The 22,053-nt window shown below is 39.0% G+C and overlaps 3 protein-coding genes across 21 annotated transcripts in view; 1 reads left to right on the top strand and 2 right to left on the bottom strand.

Moving 5' to 3' along the window:
- Nucleotides 1-6,301: 6,301 nt before the first annotated feature.
- LOC124631486 lies at nt 6,302-7,763 on the bottom strand. The gene is made up of 2 exons (XM_047165904.1): nt 7,716-7,763; nt 6,302-7,581 (listed from the first exon to the last, which is right to left on the bottom strand). The coding sequence occupies exon 2, from the start codon at nt 7,567-7,569 to the stop codon at nt 6,331-6,333; it is 1,239 nt and encodes a 412-aa protein (XP_047021860.1). The 5' UTR covers nt 7,570-7,581; nt 7,716-7,763; the 3' UTR covers nt 6,302-6,330.
- A 1,965-nt stretch (nt 7,764-9,728) lies between these two features.
- LOC124631488 (ADP-ribosylation factor-like protein 6-interacting protein 1) lies at nt 9,729-11,256 on the top strand. Of its 2 annotated transcripts, none has more exons than XM_047165908.1 (3): nt 9,729-9,992; nt 10,230-10,604; nt 10,923-11,256. In XM_047165908.1, the coding sequence occupies exons 1-3, from the start codon at nt 9,963-9,965 to the stop codon at nt 11,106-11,108; spliced, it is 591 nt and encodes a 196-aa protein (XP_047021864.1). In that variant the 5' UTR covers nt 9,729-9,962; the 3' UTR covers nt 11,109-11,256. The 2 variants fall into 2 exon arrangements, with proteins under 2 accessions (XP_047021864.1, XP_047021865.1); XM_047165909.1 differs by having other exon boundaries at nt 9,748-9,992; nt 10,233-10,604.
- A 236-nt stretch (nt 11,257-11,492) lies between these two features.
- The window catches only part of LOC124631240 (inositol hexakisphosphate and diphosphoinositol-pentakisphosphate kinase), a 28,500-nt gene continuing 17,939 nt past the window's right edge, over nt 11,493-22,053 (bottom strand). For 7 of the 18 annotated variants that reach the window (XM_047165512.1, XM_047165497.1, XM_047165502.1 and 4 more), the window contains 13 exons: nt 21,609-21,736; nt 21,018-21,132; nt 20,512-20,592; nt 20,352-20,434; nt 19,729-19,852; nt 19,035-19,119; nt 17,518-17,583; nt 15,790-15,960; nt 15,270-15,434; nt 14,678-14,813; nt 14,024-14,139; nt 12,992-13,095; nt 11,493-12,768 (listed from right to left, as the gene is read on the bottom strand). In XM_047165512.1, the coding sequence (XP_047021468.1) occupies nt 12,190-12,768; nt 12,992-13,095; nt 14,024-14,139; nt 14,678-14,813; nt 15,270-15,434; nt 15,790-15,960; nt 17,518-17,583; nt 19,035-19,119; nt 19,729-19,852; nt 20,352-20,434; nt 20,512-20,592; nt 21,018-21,132; nt 21,609-21,736 (1,953 nt within the window). In that variant the 3' untranslated portion in view covers nt 11,493-12,189. The remainder of the gene's footprint in view (nt 12,769-12,991; nt 13,096-14,023; nt 14,140-14,677; nt 14,814-15,269; nt 15,435-15,789; nt 15,961-17,517; nt 17,584-19,034; nt 19,120-19,728; nt 19,853-20,351; nt 20,435-20,511; nt 20,593-21,017; nt 21,133-21,608; nt 21,737-22,053) is intronic. The other 11 variants (XM_047165498.1, XM_047165503.1, XM_047165508.1 and 8 more) reach the window with 8 other exon arrangements.

The following is a 22,053-nucleotide window of genomic DNA, read 5'->3' as shown; positions in this document are numbered from 1 at the left end:
TAAATTAAAAACAATTTTAGTTATAAAATATACGTTTTACAATGTATTTGTTATCAGGTGTAATGTTAATGAAATCTGTAGCTGATAGCCAGCTACACAATAAAGATGTTATAGTCTCTTCATGAAAAGATAATGTATTGTAGCGACATGAAACGCATACAACCTTTTTGACTTGCAATCTTCAATACTCATGAAGAAAAATGAAAAATGCAATTAGGATTAAACGTCAAATTCAAAATTTTTAAATTGGTGACCCCGACGTACGCAGTCACCGTTCCCGACCGATAGTAAGCTCGATGTAGGTACCCCATATCGAGAATTCAAGATTTTACATACCAACTTCACGGCAAGAAAATATTCTCAAAACTCGATCTGAAAATGGCATATTATTGGATTCCTATCGCAAAAGAAGATGCACAGAAAACAGCAATAATAACACCATTTGGCCTTTTCGAGTTCAACTGCATGACGTTCGGCTTAAGGCGACGAATTGGTCAACAATAATTCCATAACCGGCACGCGCATCTAAGGCGCCAAAAGGGGTCGGAGCGTCTGAGCGGGGCGAGGATAACAATACGCGCGCTAGCTTATAACTAAAAGTCGTAAGCGACAAAATGGTTTTGTAATTTTATTATTTAGAAATGATAATTTGATAAAAATTCCTTCTACAATTTTAAAGAGTATGTATATACTCAACTACTAAAAAAGTTAAGAGGCTTAAATCGGTCCCGTTTGCCCATAATATGTGAATCTCTTTTTAAAAAGAGGTATGTTTGATATATTTTTCTCTGTTATAAAAGTTACCTAATCATGTTTCTACGTCTAACAAAATAAGGTTTATATCATGAACTTTCAGGTAACCAAGTTGTATTTTGATCCGTTTTGTATTTACTGAGAAAAATTGAGATCCTTGGCGCCAAAAATTCCAATTCGTCCTCTTAAGAAATTCCGGGCAAACCTTTCAACGCTTCATGCATGAAGTCCTTCGAGGACTAGACGACATCGTATTTTGTTTCGTTGATGATATGCTGGTATTCTCGAGAAACAAGGAAGAACATCGCCAGCACTTACAATTGGTACTCGAACGCCTAGATACCTTCGGCGTCAGTCTAAACATTGGAAAATGTGAATTCGACAGGGAAACCATCGAATTTCTCGGATACGAAGTCTCGTCAGAAGGAATTAAACCTACTCAGAACCGAATACAAGCAATCGTTAACTATCCGAAACCACAAACAGTTCAAGAACTGCGAAGATTTCTTGGAATGATGAACTTCTATCGTAGTTGTTTACCTCATCAAGCTGGGGCCCGATTCTCCTAAGTTAAGAATGTCAAAATCGAATCGCAATATGATCGTAATAGCAGTTTTAACCATATCGGGCATTCTGCTACTAATAAAAGACCAATCGTATTCGATTGACATTTGATTGGTGTGCGATTGGTCTGCTATTTTGGTGATTTTGGTCTATACGGTAGTTTGCTGTACAATCATTTTGCAATCGTAAATCATTTGCAGACAAAATGATTAATTTTGAATGACAGAAAAGGATAAAAACGTTTATTTCAAAGAAAAAATAGCGGAATGCCACATACGCTTCAATCGTAATCGAGTTGGGATTGGATATCAGTCGAATCGGGCCCGAGAACGCCAACTCCACTTCATTAGCCAGTTTTGCACAAAAATTCAATACGTGCACGGTGATAACAACGAAGCTGCCGACGCCTTATCACGCATAGAAGAGATAGATTTCTCACACGCTACCATTGACTACAATCAACTCTCCCAAGACCAGGAAAAGGATGACCAACTGAAATCCTACATGGCCAACCCAAAACTCAAATTTTCACGCATCCGATGACCAGGAGATCAACGACCCGTTGTATGCGAGACATCTACCGGCAACATGCGTCCCTACCTACCAGTGGCTTATCGTTTTGCAGCCTTCAAAGCACAACACGAACTAAGTCATCCGGGAGTACGAACATCTCGAAAAATAATGTCTACAAAGTTTTTCTCGCCGGGTATGAACAAAGAAGTTGGCCTATGGGCAAAAGCCTGCATCGGTTGCCAGCGCAGCAAGATTCAACGTCACGTCGTCAGTCCGCTTGGCAATTTTCAAAAATCCTCTCGCTTCGAACACGTTCACGTAGACATCGTGAGACCGCTGCCTCCTTCAAACGATTACAGATACCTTCTTACGATGATCGACCGCTGCACAAGATGGCCCGAAGCAATTCCTATGCGTGACGTCACTGCCGACACCGTTGCTAAAGCGATGTACGAAGGATGGATATCACGATTTGGCTGCCCGCTACGTGTAACAACGGACCAAGGAAGACAATTCGAATCTGCATTATTCAAGGCACTTATGAAGAAGTTCGGCATCACTAGAATTCGAACCACCGCTTTCCACCCACAAGCAAATGGGAAAGTCGAACGCTGGCATCGAACTTTAAAAGCCGCACTCATGGCGAGAAGTGCAGGCACTCACTGGAGCGAGGAACTTGCAACCGTTTTGCTTGGACTGCGTTCCGCCTTACGTGAGGACTCCCAAGTCAGTCCAGCCCTGATGACTTACGGATCAACACTCAGAATACCGTCAGATTTTTTCGAGCCTTCACCGCCGGAAATTGAAGACGCAGAGTTTGTTCGCTGTCTGAGTGAATCAATGGCAAATCTTTCACCGAGTAACAAGTCACATAGCAACAACAGAAACACATTCGTGTATAAAGATTTAGCGACGTGTACACATGTTTTCGTGCGCAACGACATGGTGAAAAGTCCATTGACCCCGCCATACGACGGTCCATTCGAAGTCATACATCGAGGAGAAAAACAATTTACCATCCAGATGCCTTTGCGTACAGCAGTCGTCTCTATCGACAGATTGAAACCGGCATACTTACTTAACGAAGAGGAAATCACTTCCACTTCCTCAAGCATGCAGAATAAGCATCAAGCGTCGCCATCGCGCTTCTCGAGCATAGTGCCACAACCAGCAGCAGCAGCAAAACCACAGCGTGACACAATCGTCACTCGTTCCGGCCGCACAGTTAAACCAAACGTTCGCTTCGCTTAGGGGGGAGTGATGTAGCTACATGAAACGCATACAACCTTTTTGACTTGCAATCTTCAATACTCATGAAGAAAAATGCAATTAGGATTAAACGTCAGTATTAGGTAGGTTTGACCTTCTCGACTTTATGTCGGTTTCAATAGGTATCCCGTTCCGCAGCCCGCGGAAAAAAAGATACCTATGTCCCCCCTAGTCTTTTTATTTAGATTTTATATAAGTATTTTGTATGTATTATGTAGTTGATGTGTTTGTTTGCGTTGTTCTTATCCTTCTTCTTCCTCTTCTAGGCTGTGATGATGACGAATGTTCGGTGTTAGATGGTGGCTGTGTGTTCTGTTCCTGGATGGCTGGTCCCGCTTGCGTGCTTGGTGATGGATGCGTGTTTTGTGTGTCTGGTGTTTGTGTGTCAGTGTGTGAGTGTTGTTCTTCTGCTGTTCGTACGAATACTGTGTCTCCTAATACTTTGCTGAGTATGATAGATGAATGTATGGCTGCTTGTTTTTGGAGTATGTGCATGTTAATTGATGCGTCTAATTGGTCTATGTATTTTTTTATGCTTTTTTTTATATGTACAAAACACAAATACTTAAATATAAACAATACCTCAATACAAATAGGGACCATCTCATTGAAACAATAACGAAACACGATAAAAATAGGGTTAAATACTCAATAATAAAAGAAGCAGAGGAAATAGAAACACAGCTACACTTAACACAAGGAAACCAACACACAGACAAAGAAATCAAAGAAGCAATAATTAAACAACAAAATACAGTATGGCGAAGTAAGCAATTACACGGACAGTTTCCCAAAAAAGTACTAGATCAAGCTAATATAGACAGAGAACTTTCGATTAAATGGATTAAAAAACAACAAATTCCACCAACTATAGAGTCATTAAGGCGGCCAACCGTTCCGCATTCTGCGGGACCGTCCCGCAATGCTTGACGAAATCCCGTTTTGAAATTATTAGTAAAATAGTCCCGCAAAACGTTGTATGCGTCCCGCATGTCCCGCATCCCTATTTTTCTACCACGCTTCTACACAACACCCACCTGCGCGCACGCTCAACAGTGCAGGAACACAGATTACCTATAATATAATCTCGTTCTCTTTTTTTCTACTGAACTCGTGAGGCCTAATGATTTTGAAAATAAGACATTAGTGCACGCTGTGACACGATATTGATAGGTTAAATTATAGCTTTATGCTTACGGTTTTTATTTTATCAGATCCGTCCGAACATTTTTCAATGCCCCCCCCCCCCCCCCCCTTTTCACGAAAGGTTAAGTCCCGCATTCAGTTTTCGGAAAGTTGGCCGCCTTAAGAGTCATCCATTTTTGCAATACAAGATCAAGCCGTTATGACCAAACAACATCAGCGCGATATATTGAAAGAACCAGTAGACGGAAAATGCCGCCTCTGCGTCACTACAGACGAAACTACGCAGCATATTATATCTGGTTGCGAAAAATTAGCGGGGACCTACTATGTCCGACGACATAATAATCTTGTCCAATACGTCTACTGGTGTCTTGCTAAAAACAGTGGCGGATTTAGAAATTTGCCGCTAGTAGGCCATTCAATTTTTGCCGCCCCTAATGATTGTGAACTTAATGAAATTTCTGTCAGTTACTCTTACTAGATTATTTTTGCAACCCGCTATGTACCAAAGAGTTTAATGTTGACCTAACAAGTTTATTTGACAGCGACTTTAAATCGGAAAACTTCTGTAACTTTTAAACGGCTCAATCGATTTTCATCAAACATGTCCAAGAACATTCGCCCGTAAAAAACCTGTAATAAAAAAAAACTAAATTGAAATCGGTTCATTCGTTCGGGTGCTATGATCAGTGGCGGCGTAGCATCAGGTGGCACCCAAAAAAAAAAAGAAGGAATATAATCACGGACTAAAATTGTAATTGAAGTACTTACTTAAAAATCGTGTAGAAATCATTAATGGTGGTTTTCGCTGGGTTTAACATAAAGAAACCGGAGACAGATCACTGCAAACTTATAAAGCTCTAGCTATTTTTATAAGAACCAGTATCAAATGAAAAAGCCGCGAGCGCGAGCGCGTAATTGTTGAGTTTTGGAACAGTAAAGTACCAAAACAAGTTTAAAAAAATCGCCGTAAAGTGAAAAAGTCGCGAGCGTAGCGAGCGCGAAATTTTTTAGTTTTGGGAAACAAAAGTACCCAAACAAATGTGAAAAAAAACCACTGCAAAGACAAGAAGCCGCGAGCGTAGCCAGCGCGAAATTTGTGATTATTGGGACGCAATGATACCTAAAGAAATTAGAAAAAAGTCACTGTCAAGCGAGCGTAGCGAGCGCGAAATTTTTGAGTCTTGGAAGTCAAAAATACTCAAACAAGTTTGAAAAAAACTAGTGTAAAGTGAAATAGCTGCGAGCGCAGCGAGCGCGAAAATTTTTGAGTTTTAGTACACGAAAGTCCTCCACCTCATAAACAGCTTAGAAATCGTCAGCGTAGAGTTTGCTACTTCGGTGCTTTAACTTTTTGTTAGATTGAGGACTCAAAGTGCGCAGAATAAACCAGAAATAATGAAAAAACCGCGAGCGAAGCGAGCGGATTTTTTTAATTTATTTTTATTGAAACGCTATTGGAATATTTTAAAATTCATGATCACATAAGCCTAGGTATATGTTACAGTGCGTTTATTAATCGTTTATTTATTGTGTACTCATATAATTATATTTAAAAAATCTGTAAAAAAAATGCTAAATTTGCCGCCCCTCTAAATCTGCCGCCCTAGGCACTGGCCTACTTGGCCTATTGGTAAATCCGCCACTGGCTAAAAAACATAAAATAGAAGTTGCCAACCTCTGGTGGAAGGAAACACTAGTGCAACCACAAGTAAGAGAAAACGAAACAGCCAAAATCATGTGGGAAATGCCCGTCCAAACCGATGTCACTGTTACACACAATAGACCAGACCTTATATACACGGATAAAACTAGTAACAAAACATATTTAATAGATATCACCGTACCGTCAGATTACAACATAGGACCCAAAGAAATAGAAAAATTAAGCAAATACCATCTTCTGAAAACTGAAATCAGCCGGCTGTGGAATACACAAACGGCTGTCATTCCGATAGTAGTAGGCGTAACGGGCATTGTTGCAAACGTCAGTATAATTATATCCGTTACTATACCAAAAGTACTTTGTAATTTTTATGGAAATAAAAACACAACATTAAAACAAAAATAGTTTTATTTAATCAATTAATCCTGTAAGTTGATTAAAGCACAGGCAATGGTGATGACATCATCAAGTACTTTTATTAAACTATTATCCACACATGCATGTGGCTTTAACATATCAAATTCACGTAGAAGTCGAAGCACTCTCTCCACATGTATTCTCAGACTAGCATTTTTTTTAGTTTCCCTTGCCTCATTTTTTGATAATTTAGACGCAGTTGTAACACTTGGAGGCTGCACTAACTGCACTCCCTGTTGTCTTAAATATGGTTCTACCTGTTTAAATCCTCTGTCGGCCATGATACACATACCAGGTTGCAGACACTTAATAAAATCACAAGATTCAACCAAACATGTATCTGTTATTCTTCCCCCATAACCTGGTGAAATATAATTGACTAACCCATTAGGTGTACAGGACACTAGATATTTAATAGTTTTAGATTTTTTGTGCTCTGACCATGGCAGTGATTGACTTAAAGCTCTTGAAGGCATTAGCACTTCTATTTCTAGGCAGCCTATGATGCAATTTAAACTATGGTATTTGTGCCTTAAAGCCTTGGGTAAATTTATTTTTGTTAAATGCTTATCTAATTTTACAAGAAAAGGTCGCATTATACTAGCTATTAATGGTATACTCCTTAGAAATATTTTGCTAGAATGTGTTGGATCCATTGAAAAATCATCAGCAAGCTCTCTGAATGTGTTATTCAATCTAATTTTTTTTAAACACATAAGTATATGGTTTACAGGAATACTTAATTTTTCTTCAATTAAATTTATTAAGTAGAAACAGTTTTTAGGAACTCCAATGTAAAAAAGGGGATTATTTGTTATTTTTAAGAATTTAAATTCCATACTTTTTGATTTAACTTGTTTTTTATCTTCTTCAATCAATTCGCTGCACTCTGAAGTAGATTTGACTTGTAGAGATATTGTTGATGGTGATGAATCTCTGTGCGTTACAGATGGTGTATAAGAAATATCACTATCAGATTCTTCCTCTTTCTTGAGTAATTTCTGTACGTTGGACGTTGATGGCTTAGCAGTAATGTTACTTTTAATTTTAAATTCTAAATCTTTCTGACATTCTTCTATCAATGTATTTCTTTCTTTTTTGACCATACATGGTCTTTCTGTAGCATCTGATGTTCGTTTTCTTCTATCTGCTTGACATTCAAATTTAGTGGGCATACACCCGGGTTTCATGCGAATCAGTGACACCGAGCCCATCACATGATATTCCATATAATTCTCCATATCATTTGGTAACTGAAATTTGAATAACAGCAATGAGAGATGAAACCTAACCTCGACATTGTTTACATTTTTCATTTACAAGATATTATTACTAAATACGAGTTTTGCATACTATAATAGAATCTAGAAAACAATGTTAAACTTACATCAAAGTGATCTTCACAAAAATAAAGGTGTTTACTGGGCAATATTGCTTTTGAATCCCGCCTTGCAAGTTCAAGCCACTTGTTTCGTATTGTTTTATTGTGAGGAACGTACACAAATAACTTATCAGGAGTTCTTTTGGATGTGTTCTTACACTGGGGGACCCCGCACTTCTTATAAACTTTCGAATTCATATTTCATAACACAAAAAATCTTAATTATTGGACGAGCGTTGTTTACTTGCGTCTTGTTGACCTTAGACGTGACATCACACAATCACAAGTGACGTGACGGCATGGCACATGACACATGACACGACACTGATGACACTGACAAGCGTTTTCGCGCCGGATTCAAAGTGGACAGAGAAAAATGCATTCATTTGAAAAAAAAACGCATTTTCTTAAAATTAATATTTTTTTCGTGTAAAATAGACGTACCTATACAGGGTTACTGGTAAGTAGACCGCATCCTTTCATGAGGTGATAGTATAGGTCAATACGGACAAATTTGACCATGGGATACACTGGGCAAAAGTTAACCCGTTTCGAGATAATCGAATTTCAAGATCAGTCGTCTAGGTACACGTATTAATTTTCATTATTAGTCAAAAGTCTCGTTTTTGTGGATTTTTGTGTGTTTTTTGATAGAAGATGAATCACTTCATGATAACAAACCATAAAACTGTACAAATCACAGAGGAAATTATAGCGAACAGCAATTACTTTTTTAGTAGCTATTTTCTCAAAAATATTACTCTTCATTTTTTTGTGCAGAATACTTAAAAAACATCTACATTTATCTAGCTATCCAAAAAGGCACAAAACACACAAAAAACCGCATAAACGAGACTTTTAACTAATAATAAAAATTTATACGTGTACCTAGACGACTTGTAAAGAAAAGATCTTGAAATTCGATTATCTTCAAACGGGTTAACTTTTGCCTAGTGTATCCCATGGTCAAATTTGTCCGTATTGACCTATACTATCACCTCATGAAAGGATGCGGTCTACTTACCAGTAACCCTGTATATCATACAAAATGAAGAAGGATACTACCAATTTACTGTTTCAAAAGCATTTGTATCGTAATGAAAAAATGGTAAAAAAATGGTTTTACTAAGATTCTATACATGTTATTAAGCGCTAGACCATATTAAGATGCGTACGGCAGCGCGCGGCTCATGAAATACGTCGGCCGCGCGCGACTGTCGCGGGCCTCGGCTGCGGTGCCATACATTTTCATAGGTTGACTATTGACGCGAGCGATAGACGATAGTCGTAGGTCGCGCGCGGCTGCGACAGTCGCGATGCACGGAATTCTACCTTTCCTGCAATTTAAACCCATACGAAAAAAACCGGCCAAGATCGTGTCGGGCTACGCTCAGTGTAGAATTCCGTAGTTTCCCGAGTATACCCCATACCTATAACACAGGTCATCAAACGAAAAAAACAATTTGGTGCCGCGATCTCCCTCTATTAGTGGTTTTGTATTAGGTATGCATTGGCAACACTATAAATATTTTTCCTTTTTTTCCTACGTGTAGTTTTGTGTCTACCCTCTGTTTTTAAACGGTTTTATTTAGCTCACCCTGTTTGTTTTTTTTAAGTTGTAATTAGTGCTTTCGAAAACACAGTTTCAGTTTCTATACTTAAATTATTGATTTTGATATCATGTCTTCATCACGAAGAAGTTGTCTCAATAACCTCGAATGTATGTATTTTGTTACATTTGTACATACATACACTTTTTAAAAGTTCAGGAAACCTATAATAGATTTAGCCAGGAAAATAATGAAGAATAAATTAAATTGATTTTAATTATTTGCATATGTTTTTTTTTATTTATACAATGACTCTATGTAATCTGTGCACCTTCTCGATTTTGAGAATGGCAAGCTCGCAACTCGCAAATAAAGGTGCTGCCCTCTGGCGTTCATAAAATACAGTTTTTTGACATTTATATTGGTCGACCAAGTTAAACATTCTGCTTATCGTTTACCTTCTCTCCTTTTCTATCTTGCAAGTAATCCATACACAAATTGATCCCTTTCCTTGGATGGAGCCAATAACAGACAATTCATTTTTATTTTATAGTATTACATTCCTATCTTTCTTTCAAACTTTCAATTCATACGGTTTCGATTGATTTGATTTTATTGTTTTGAAAGTGCATTGAACGGCTTGAATTTTTGCGAATTTTCACATTCCTGACAGTGATAATAAATAGCAAGTAATAATAACGCGATGGCAGAATACACAATTTCTCAAAATCAGGTAAGAAAGGGTAAAAATAATAAAAAAAAATCTTAGATTGTATTGTCAGGAGTAAATACGCAAATGAACTGATGGGTTTAAGCTAATTTCAGTACTTTAATAATTCTACGCCAAAATAAACCACAATTAGTGTCCACTTCATTAGAATTTTAATTCAATAAGTACTTACGCATGTATGCGACAGAACAATTAATTATGATGTGGGTACCTACTTAGTAAATAATATTAATTTTTCAGCAGGAACAGCAAGTGAAGAAGCTAAAGAGATTCTTGGAAGGCTCGCGCATGGCGATCCTACCGTTAAAGTCTGTCATTCTGTGGGAACAGCAGTGGCATCCGTGTGCTATTGTTGGCTCTGTTTCCATTCTATATTTTCTCATTTGGCTTATGGATCTGAACTCTCTCGCAACATTTGCTGTTGTTGGCCTTTTCTTGAATTTTGTAGACTTCATAGTTCCAGTTATTTGTAATTCACTGTATGGCCCCACTTCTTGGACAGGACAACATGAGAAAATGTATGAAGAAGTTTGCAAAAGTATTGTAGCGAACTACAATAAAGGCTTGCAAAATGTTCGCTTATTCTATTCTTTAAGGGAGACCAGCCCTTGTATGGTAAGTTGCTAAAAAATATTTTTCCCATTTTTATTAAAACATATATTTTTTAAATTAAATATTTGCAGAAAATTGCCACTACAAATTTTATTTAAATTGGCTGTATATTATTGTTGTTAATTGAACTAAGCTACTCCAGTTAAAGTTGAAAAATGTTGGCTTGTTGGCTATTAAAATTGACAAGCTTGTCACCATGACGTTAAAAATCTACTAATTTCTACTGTTTCTAAATATGATAGTGAGAAAAGCCCGTAAAAGACATCTCAGAAGTTTTGTCAGTATTTGTTTAAGTTAAAATAAATATTTGTTTTGTTGCAGTACTACATACTTTCCATCAGCATGCTGGTGACATTAGGATGGGTGGCTTCGTCTATCAACAATACATTCCTGTTGTATATACTGTCCACTGTCATGCTGCTCTGGCCTGGCGTACGACACAGGGGCATCTTCAACACACTACTCTCTATGGTCAATATGGCACCTAAATCTGTCAAATCCGAGTAAAACAAAGATTTTGTTTAATTGCGTAGCTTTTAATATTAATATGTGATTGGTCTGGTCATAAGTTTTAAGTTAAGCTTAGCTTATTATGAGCTTTAAATTACTGTATGTGTGATATACTGTATGAGAATAAACAGCCAAAGCCTGAAAAGTCGTTTTAATACACACTCCCTTCAAGAGACATCTGAAAATCAGGGATGTCCTTAGCTCAGCATACACTGATATGGACCCCTTGCTACACTGTTCTTTTTTTTATAATTTATATTGTGTTGTGTTGAATTTATCCATGTATGTGTGACTATAATATTTTTTAATAGAAACAGCATCTGCAAGAGGAGCAGAAAACTAAAAAAAAACATTACATGGTGGTATAATAAAACAACTGCCTCATTCATTATTATTATATTTTGATGTAAACACTTAACTAATACATTCAATAGGTATATCAATATCTTATGATTTTTATAAAATTGTATTGCGCGATGAAACAATTTAGTAAAGCAATATTAAATAGAGCATTGACTATTGACTCAATACATTGCCTCTGATTCAAGCATGATACAAGCACATAGTTTGAAATACCAGCATATACAAATAATTATGTGACTGTTAAGTACGATTGCATAGCCTAGTTATTAAATGTTTAACTAATTTATAATACTCAATATACAAAGCATTAAATAATATCAGATTCGGAAAAAACATACAATAATCACAGCAATGAGTGTAAAAATATAGGAATCGATAAACAAACTGTAAACACAGGTAAGTATATAATATCAAAAGGCTAATAAAAACTGTAATAGTTTAAATGTGCTCAGCTTGTGAGATTATTATGATTGAACTACACTGAATGCATTAAATACTTTATTGGGACTTCATTACAGTCTATTTGATTATTCAACTGCATATAAATGGTCAATGCCATTTATGCCATTATACTGCAAACATTATAGCAGTCGCAGAGAACTTATATTGTGTTATTATTTTAAATGGTATAATTTCACTAACTGTACGATTAAGATCAGTACGCAACAATATTAATATCAACGTTGAACGTATTGAGTTATCGATTATTCCAGAACTACGTTTCTGATATAGTAAAACCTGGTTTAACATTGGAGTTTTTAGCCTTCGTGACCAATGGCAAGGCGGGCTCTATGGTTGCCACGTTATTTGTACTGTCTGAAGAAGTGCTTGGCCGGAGCAGGTCATCTGTTACTAAAGTCATTTTAAATCGACTGCCCGAAACAGTTGCTTGGGAACTAACATTACTTTTTTGTGCACTACTGTCACTGTACCTTCTACTACCATTATTCAGAATTTCATTCTTTTTAATTTTACTTTTGCCATCTTTGCTTTGCAAATTAAGCGAATCAATATTGGACATGTAAGGCGTATTTTCCTTGGTACACTTTTGTTTAGAATCATTATCTAAGTTATAATTTTTGCTACTTAATGGCATGTCTTTGTAGAAGCATTCCTTAGTCTGTTGTAGACTTAGGCCGAAGAACTCTTTGCTAGTGGACGGCTGACAGTTGTCGAGTCTGAGGGCGCTGACCGCGGTGTAGGTCTGTGGGCTCAGGTCGTTCTTGATCATCTTGACGGGAGAGCCGCACGGGTCTACTGAAAGGGTCTCTTCATCATCTTCACCTTCTGCACTCTGCGTAAGAAATTACAACAATAAATGAGCATATGGATAGGCCTCTTGCCCTGTACGAGGATATCATTCAGTTTTGGATCATCCTGTAATCCTACCAAAGTTTCTCAGCCTTCAATCATTTTGGATTACCCTGCTTGTATCCTACCAAAGAATTTCACAGCCTTCTTGAGTTACAAAAATCTGCATTTACAAATTAATAAATCTATTCTAATGTAATACGTACCAGTAGATCATGGTCCGTGATGGAGCCGGCGGTAGCCTCATTGCTGTTGAAGTCCAGCTCCGAGGCTATCGACACCGGCGTCACATCCCCGCTAATAGATGAACCTGGAACATTATACCAGAAAGTATCGTTATTATGGCTCGAAATAATTTTATTGATCAGACTTATTTGTTATACAGACATAGAGAACGACCGTTCATTAATATTACCAGAATAAAAGTACCTAAGATTTTCTTTACCGCAGATTTTTACCATACATAAGTTATGTATTATATAGAAATAGCTTTAGTTCATTCTGTATGTCTGCGTTATAAATGAGCTGGAAATCGAATACGTTTGTCATCACGCTTGTTACACAATATTCTGCTTCTGTATGCGACTACGATCAACTATTTTGAAGCTCGTTCTCTTTGGTAGCTGTATGGGAAACCTACATCTTCAGTTATTTGTTACCAAAGACTTATACTTATTATAATTTTTGTCTATCAGAGTTATATAAAGCCTCACATTCCTCTTGAAGCAATGTTAATTCTTGCGTGTTGCAATTAATATGCCTTAGTATAATAATACTGTATTCTGCATAAAAAATAACAGCAGAATATTTTATAGCTTAGTAAATAATTTATTAGTTATCATGCAAAATAAACTTTTATTGTTAGTCAAAGTTTTCTTGCGTTTAATTGTGTTTAAGCTATTAAATCATTCTCAAGAAAAAACCTACGATTTGAAGTATTAGCAGAGTGCGGCGCATGCATCTTAACATGCAACAATGAGTAAAATAACAAATGGTATAATATAATAGTCGTTCTTAATTATAGGAATGGAGTAATATTGTAACAAGCGACGATATTGTGCAACGTTTAATATGTATATTTGTGTGTAAATATATGCACCAGCTCTGCAATTGTTTTGTACGATTAATCTGACAGCTAAGCGCGGTCGACAGGCGTTACACGTTGTGAGATGGCAGCTAGTGGAGTGAGGACAACGTGTAAGACCGTGGCGCGGCGCGGCGGAATGAGCGTGAGGTACCTGCGAGGTTGGAGTGCGGCATGAATGGGTGCAGGCTCGAGTCCAACGCGCACAACGTCGCCGCCTCGCCCTCCCACTGGGGGAGCTTGCTCGGCACATTTTTACTCCAATTGCTACTGGAATCCATAATGTTTAGTTACCAGCCTCTGTCCGGCTGCGCCTCGCTCCCAACAATCCCGAAATAAATGATACAAGCCCCGAAATACTATGAATGAATATCTGTGAATATTTGCCGCCACACGTGAAAACAAGATGGTTCCGAATAGACTCCGCGAGTGGACAGAACGTTGTGCACATTCGGTCCACTCGCAGACTGAATGCTAAAAGGATAAGTAAAGGTTCAGTTCAGAAGTCTCACCCGCAGATGAGATGCGACGATAGTCCATTAGATGACGTAATTCAACAAGTAACATAAAACAGAACAGTAAAACTAACATCAAGCAACATTAGCAGATATGATGAGTGTTTATAATACAGATCTAGTCAAGTGATAGCGTTGTAACCGACAGAAATCGAAGGCATCTTCCAGAACACGTCAAAAAATAAAACCAAACAAATGTACAAGAAGAGTGGCACTGACTCTAATGTTCGGAAAACACATTCAAGCTGGTTAACATTTCACTAAGTGTGGGTGAGTAGCGGGTCTCTGTATACCTTTCGGTGGACGTTGTCTTATGTTCCGAGTTGGAGGCGTAGTTGGAGTTGGGCGAGGAGGGCCCGGCGGAGGACAGGCCGCTGGGCAGCTCGCCTGATGACGACATCAGCGACGACGGACCGCTCCACCCCACACCTGCACACAGCGTGGTCAGTGCGGGACCGCAAACAGTTAGCCCACTTGCACGCAACGTGTAGTAGTCCGCGCGTTAGCGTATTCGTGTCGTGTGTCATAGAGAACTAAGTGACTATATAGTCGTGACTAACTGATAGGTGTCAGGAACGCATTCTCTGAACGGCCGAAGTATAGTGGAGATGCCATAACGGAAAATCTCCTCAGAAAGTAGCACACCGAAATGCGGGTGTTCCAGAGACGAGGAACGTTACTATTTCCGCCCTTATACGCCTTTTTAGAACCCACCCTTTTGTGTAATACTAAAAATCGTTGATATACCTATGTGTCAAAGTACTCGAACGCCTTGTAAGTTCACTCGTAACTGATCATTTTGGCCATGACCACCGTGCGTATTTAACGTAAAAGAAGGCGCCTGACCTGCATTATAGCATCTCCGCTGGCAAGGCAGGTACTCACTGTTGGTGGGCGAGGCAGGCTTGTGCGGCGCGGGCGGCGTGCCCAGTAGCACGGGCGCCGCCGTCACGCGCTCCAGGAACGCGTCCAGCTGCCGCAGCGACAGCGCGTTGTGTAGCGTCTCTAGAGGACGGATGGCCGGCACCCCGCCGAAGCCCTCCACTGCGGCTGCCACAAATAACATTTGAGAGAGGAACTCGACGTTTAATTTAGGTGGTCATGTGAGTCAGGGGGGAAGAATAGATGTTTTATATTAAAAGTTACTAGACTGAAGAAATGTGCGAGTACACAACCATCACAGTATCTATACCTATAATTAAATTGATTGGTTCCTGACCACGATGGATGAACACACATCAGAAAAGTTGTCGGTTGTTGCCACCTGTATCGCGGAAGGTAAATGTGTCGTGAAATGGGTTAAAATTTTGAAAATCTAGATTTGTTAACTTTGTTACTGTATTATAGTATTGCAATTACGGCGGGCGGTCGCGGTTGAGAACCGGCCGCGTGCAGTAAGTCTCACCGTTGCTGGAGGCGGCGGAGGGGATCATGACGCGCAGGTTGGGCGCGGAGCTGGAGCCCGAGATGACAGCGGTGCTGAAGAGGCCGGCGGCGGACAGCTTGCCGCGCGCGCCCAGCCCCAGCATCTTGAGGTAGCTCATCTGGCCGGCGATGCTGTGCCGCTGGCGCCGCCCTGCGTCGCGCGAGGAGCTACACTGCGCCGCCAGCCCCGGCCACGACGCCGTCCGCGACCCGAACGTCAGCGCGGACAGCGGCACCTCGTTAGTGGCCGACTCCACGCCCTCCATGTTAATGACGGGGGTTACGGGCTCGGATGGCGGCGCGGTTAGTGTGGGGCTCGTGGCTGTCCGGCGGGTCCGGCACAGTACACGGACGGGGGGTTATATGGGATGCGAGCGAGTTAGTAGATAGGGCGGTGATAGAGAGAAAAATAAATTAGTGATTAATAAAGATAGAATAAATAAATAAATAGATAGTTGTCAAAGCGTGCTCGTAGTAGCGGTATGATTGCGGTACGGAGACCGCGTCTGACACGACACTACACAAATGGGAGCCCAACAACCAGAGCGCAGCAGTTTGACGATCGTCGCGGGCGACGCACGTAGCTTCCCAGCCCGGCGTTCTGTCGCGCTCACACGCGTGTCACCGAGGCAGGACGCGCGGACCGGCCGCTAACGTGCGTCTTATATATTTCACTATCATATAACAACATGGAACATCGTTAAGTAGTATTAGTGAGGACAAGTCCACGCGCATGCAGATGCCCAACAATAGTCAAACGTGCGCGACGCGAACACAGCGGCAGCGCGAGCACACACAAGATCGCCGGCCAGAGAGAGCTGCCGGCGCCGCGCTACAACTCAGGAAACATTACACACGGGACACGCAGTGCCCAACACATTGCTATACACCACAATAATCACTCATTATACATTAATCAATCAACAATTTCATCAAAATTTCTTAAATTTTTGTATTTAATTTGACTCTGTTATCGATAGCTGGCCATGCGAGCATGCTTGCTTACCTGAGAAGATCTGTCACCAACATTGTATTTGCAGTTTAAACGATCACTTTGGACGACGACACATTCGATAGCTATCACAAGACGTCATCTAACCCTATACCACTGACATAGGACGCGCACATCACGTAACAACTTGAGGAGCTGGGGCAAACCATTAGATTTTACAACTAGAACCAATAGGAGTTGTACTGAAATAGTGTTTAGAGTACTTTGAAATAAGACTCAATTTGTACCGAGTTTTATAGGTATCGGGAAGGTAGCCTAGGATTCGAAGTTTGTAAGAAAATTTGTATGGGGCACTGCCGTGCCCTCAGATAACTACTTACTGAATGCAAAATCATTATAATCCATTTTTAAGTTATTCTTTATTGATAGGTCTCCCTAATGACATTATTGTATTAAACACCGCATACCTGAAGAGTCTCTGATTATAAATATGTAACAACCCAAACACCATTACGTACACGAGTTATATGAGCCTTTTAAATAATTCCCATGGATATGTCATAATGGAAAATCTCCAGAGAACGTAGCGTCGCCAAAATGCGGCTTTTTTTGGAACCCTAGGCGGTTTTTGGCACGGCATCTCCGCTAATCTTTCCTTAGTCTGCCATAATTCCTGTTACCATCAAAACCAGGTACAAATATAGGTCTTTTTTACATACAAATAAATATCTGGTATGTCCCCATTTCCTATAATACCTGAGTGCACGAGTTGCAGGCTCTGGTATCTCGCGCCCACCGCGGTCGACAGCGCAGCGTCCGCCTCTGACACATCATGGCACACAAATTGAACTCTAATGTTCAAAAAAATTTAGTTTTTGGGTTTGGTAAGAATTTTGAAACATTTTTTTTTTTAATGGGATATGTGCAAATTACTTGGTAAATAGATTACTTAGAAATTTTGGTTTTTATTATTGATATTTTATTTTCATTTCGGTTTAATTTGCAATTTGCTAGCTAACTTAAAGAAACTAATTTTTAATTTATTTTATAACTCTTTGAGAAATTTCCCTCACGTAACTTATTTTATCACTATTTATAGAGTTATATTGAAATAATTATTGAAGATCCCATTTGTAATTATTGTGCAATTATCATGTCACGTTTCTAATCTAGTTTCATCAGATTTCTATTTTAATTCGATGTATGAAGTTTTGTGCTTGCTAATACAAAGCAGAAATAAATAATAGTTTAGGCGTAATATTTGACTGCAATCCGCAAAGCAAACTCAAAGTTTAACGCAGAACTACAGATTTGAAAAGAAATAATTCTTAGTAAAGTGAATCTAAACAGACTACATTCTACATAGCTGTGAAACTATATAAATACCCCGAATATTCTTTCGCACTGTAGACTTCTCTGTATTAATTCTCTAATATATGATTTAAGCCATTATGAATATAGTTAACTAGTCTCACTGTCACATAACAGAACTTTCAGTTAGAAAATTATACGCTTTATTAACTGATTTCAAAAAGATTTAAGTTTGCGCGATTACCTCACGTTTGGTGGAACCGATTTTGATGCTGTTTTCAGCATGTTATTTGTCAGACTTAGGGGCAGGTTTTAGGTATATTATTTAGTGAAGTCGGTTTTATTTTTTCGTTCTTATAACACCGATCGGATAGCCATCTTAGTTCAGAGTAAGGTAACTTTTTAAATCCTGATCCGTAGGTTACAAAGATATCTACAATAGGATGTTCATAATCCTATTGAGGTCGCAATATGTACAGCTGTCAAGTGTAATGGAACCCATAGGAAGAGTGTTTGCGAGAAATGTGGCTACATTAAAAATAGTTTTTTTAAATTCGTTAATTCGAATTTTATAACATTTACATTTCATCATCGTCATCAGCCTTTTTTTTAGGCCCCACTGCAGGGTACAGGCCTTTTCTCATAAATTAAATAAAGTAATTATTAAATATAAGAAGAATGCCTGATATTCCAATTATTACAACTAGCAAGTCTCAGTTCAGTCATCATCATCTCCCGAGCTTTTCCCAACTATGTTGGGATCGGCTTCCAGTCTAACCGGATGCGAAAAGAAAAATAAAAGTAACTGAGAACCTCTTCCTTTTTTTTCATAAAAATTTAAAATATATTTTCTTATCATCTCGCAAAATCCCTTCCAGGTCCAGAAACAAAATCACTCTGCATAAAACAGTAATTAGTGTGTATTAGTGAGGCATGTGTACCGCGGCTGCTCGCATACTTACCGTTGTCGTGGCTCTGCTTGTGTTGGTCGTAGGACCGAGCGCGGGGCGGCGCTTCCTCTACGTCTTTCGGCTCTTTTTCGTCGCCCTAGAAAGGATTTTATTAGCACACTTATATTAGCTTCTCTTGTCACTAACTATGTAAGAAAATCTTGTAATATTAATTTTACCCACTTCCCGGTCTTCGATTAGGATGAAATTTTGCACACGCTCTGAGTTCTGATGTTTTTTTAAACTATGATTTTTTGGTTTTTATATTACTGGAGATAGGAAATTGACGTTACTTGTTTGGGGCTAATGTCAAATTGCTATCTCTAGTAAGAAAATCAATAGATAGAATATTCGGAATGGCATTTAGAGGACTTCGATAAAGCATAGTCATTTTAAATTGTTGTTTCGATCGTGCGTGAACAGTTTGTTTAATGTCTACAGCTTGTGATTCCAAAAGTGAAGTCCAATAGCTAAAAGACTTATGATGACTTTTTGTACAACGGTTTTTGATGACGTTACTGTTTAGGATCCTATTGCACAAGCAGATTGAGAGCGTCTGCGGGTCGGAACGGGCCGTTTGTGATAGGATCTACAATAATTAAAATCATTAAGCATATTTTTGTTTTGATAACTAGACTGACGATACTGACAAATAAACTAAATCATCACAGAAGCATACACATAACACAAGCTAAGTGCATCGTACCTGACTGGCGGGATGCGCGGGCGCGTCGGCGTGGCCGCGCGCGCGCAGCTCGGCGCTGAGCCGCGCCGCCAGTGTCGACGCCTCGTGCCCGCTCACCGTGTAGTGCAGGTTGCTGTACGCGTCGCTGCAGGTGCAATTCAATATTTCTATTTTAGCAAGCACCGTTTTAAAGATTAATTAGAGTTAAGGCAAAGTATGTATTAAATTATACAAGAGATAAGTGTGTACGAAAGTTCATCGCGGCTCGTCTTGTGGCGCAGTAAGTGATGAGCGGTGAAAACTACAAACGTTATGAAGTGTGCCACGTAGATATCGGCGGCGCGCTAAGAGGAGCGACTCGCGGTGCAGTGAGCGAACAAATTGTGTATTAGCGAGTATAGAGGCGACCACAGGTCGGAGTAGTCACAGTTACCGAGCAAAGCTGCCCGCGCCAATAAACGTGCCACCACTATGATCGATGTTTTAGAACAAATGTTCTAAAACAAATGTTCTAAAACATCGATCATATACACAAGCGATGAGCTCATCGCTTGTGACGCTTGCAATTCGCACCGCGCATGGCTGTGACCGAGCCGTTAGGTATGTGTAAACTTAAACATCGAACTATTTTAAGAAATACTTACCAAATAGGTATAGGATCTGAAGGCCTTATTTTAGATTTTGACAGCTTCTTCGGCGAGAAAGTATTGTCCAGTTCATCGGCATCCTATAATATAAAAACAATGTCATTAATCAAGTCACACACTCACAGATTTTTTAGTTTATAGGTACTGGAGTACTTACCGGCTGCAAAGTTTCTTGGCTAGCCATATTGTCGTCTTCGCCTTCCTCTTCTATACATTTCACTTCGTCTGACGAACTCTGCTGTAAAAAGTATTAGCTTATCTGTACTTATATTATAAAGAGAAAAAAATATGGATAAACTCAAAAGCTACTGGACCGATTTTTTAAATTCTTCCACTCTTGGAAAGTTATATTTTTCCCGAGTAACAGAGACTATATTTTATCTAGGTAAAGACAGTAGTTCCCACGGGGCGCAGGCGAAACCACGGGAAAACAGCTAGCTTATTAGATTCTTTAGACAGTAAACCCCACTCTGTTTTTGCTCTAAGAACGGGAGGATGTTCGCCATTTATAAAACTATGCAGCAGATAACTTTTGAACATGGTTACCTAGTTTCAAAAAACTACAAACATCCAAATTGAAAATCTCCTCTTTTTTGAGAAGTCGTTTAAAAATAACCTCATATTTAACCAAAAAATTATGGGATATATTGTACATGTACATACGGAGTTGTTAGTAGTGGAGTGGTTGCGACTGTGCGGGCGGAAGCCGGGGCCGGGCGGCAAGTTCTTCTGCACGCAGCAGTTCACGCCCGGGCTGAAGTGTAGCTCCACGTGGAACCTGGTTCAAAACGTATACTTAACTAAATACTGTATGCTGAGTGGTATACTTACATTGATATGTAGAGTTTTAACTAAAAAATTTGACGGTAAGAAATGAATTTGAAATCATAATAAAGCAGTGCACAAAGAGTTCCATGCCATTTTCTATAAAACGGGGCTCATCCATCCAATATGGCATCCGATAAGGAAATACATAGTAATTACATAAGTATTTACATAGGGGTAGTACATAAGGGAGTATACAAGGGTCTTATATGTTCTAACATATAACATACAGTGCGCTTATAGAGGGAGTACACAAAGGAGTTCAAAAAAAGAAGAAATAAGTGTGAAATCACAACTTAGGTTGTGGGCATGACTCCAGTGCACACTATGGTAGATTCTCTACTAAAGTACTTTGGTGTTTCACTTTTTGGCTACAGAACCCTAAAAACCAGACTCTTCTTTTAAACATATTATTTTCGATTAACTTACCTTTCTTCTGAGTAAGGATCCTTAGTGGGGTCTTCATATAGCATGACGACTATCTGTGACATGTAGTTGAGTTCGGAAACAGTGGACACGTACTCCATCGCACGACGCCATTGTTCATCTTTTAGTACCTGGACAATTAAGGTATCTTTGTATTAAAAGCACTCTTGAATAATATGAGAATTTAATGTATTTTTGGCCACTGCCGTGATAACTCTTTAATCGATATTTTTAGATGTAATGAAGGTTCAAAGCAGAATAAAAAAGCACTCTTGCTTTAATCAGGGAATGTTAAATTTTTTGCCCATGACAGCTTATTATCGATACATTTAGGCACTGTGATTTATCTTTTTTCCTTTTTATTATTCAAACCCATCTAACCGGATTTTACCTACTGAAGTTTCAATTTTAGAAATATGAATGAATAGACTTTAAACACACTCAAATG

Source organism: Helicoverpa zea, chromosome 6, assembly GCF_022581195.2.
Source record: "Helicoverpa zea isolate HzStark_Cry1AcR chromosome 6, ilHelZeax1.1, whole genome shotgun sequence".
Taxonomy (NCBI): Eukaryota; Metazoa; Arthropoda; class Insecta; order Lepidoptera; family Noctuidae; genus Helicoverpa; species Helicoverpa zea.
This window is presented reverse-complemented; position numbering and strand designations above follow the sequence as displayed.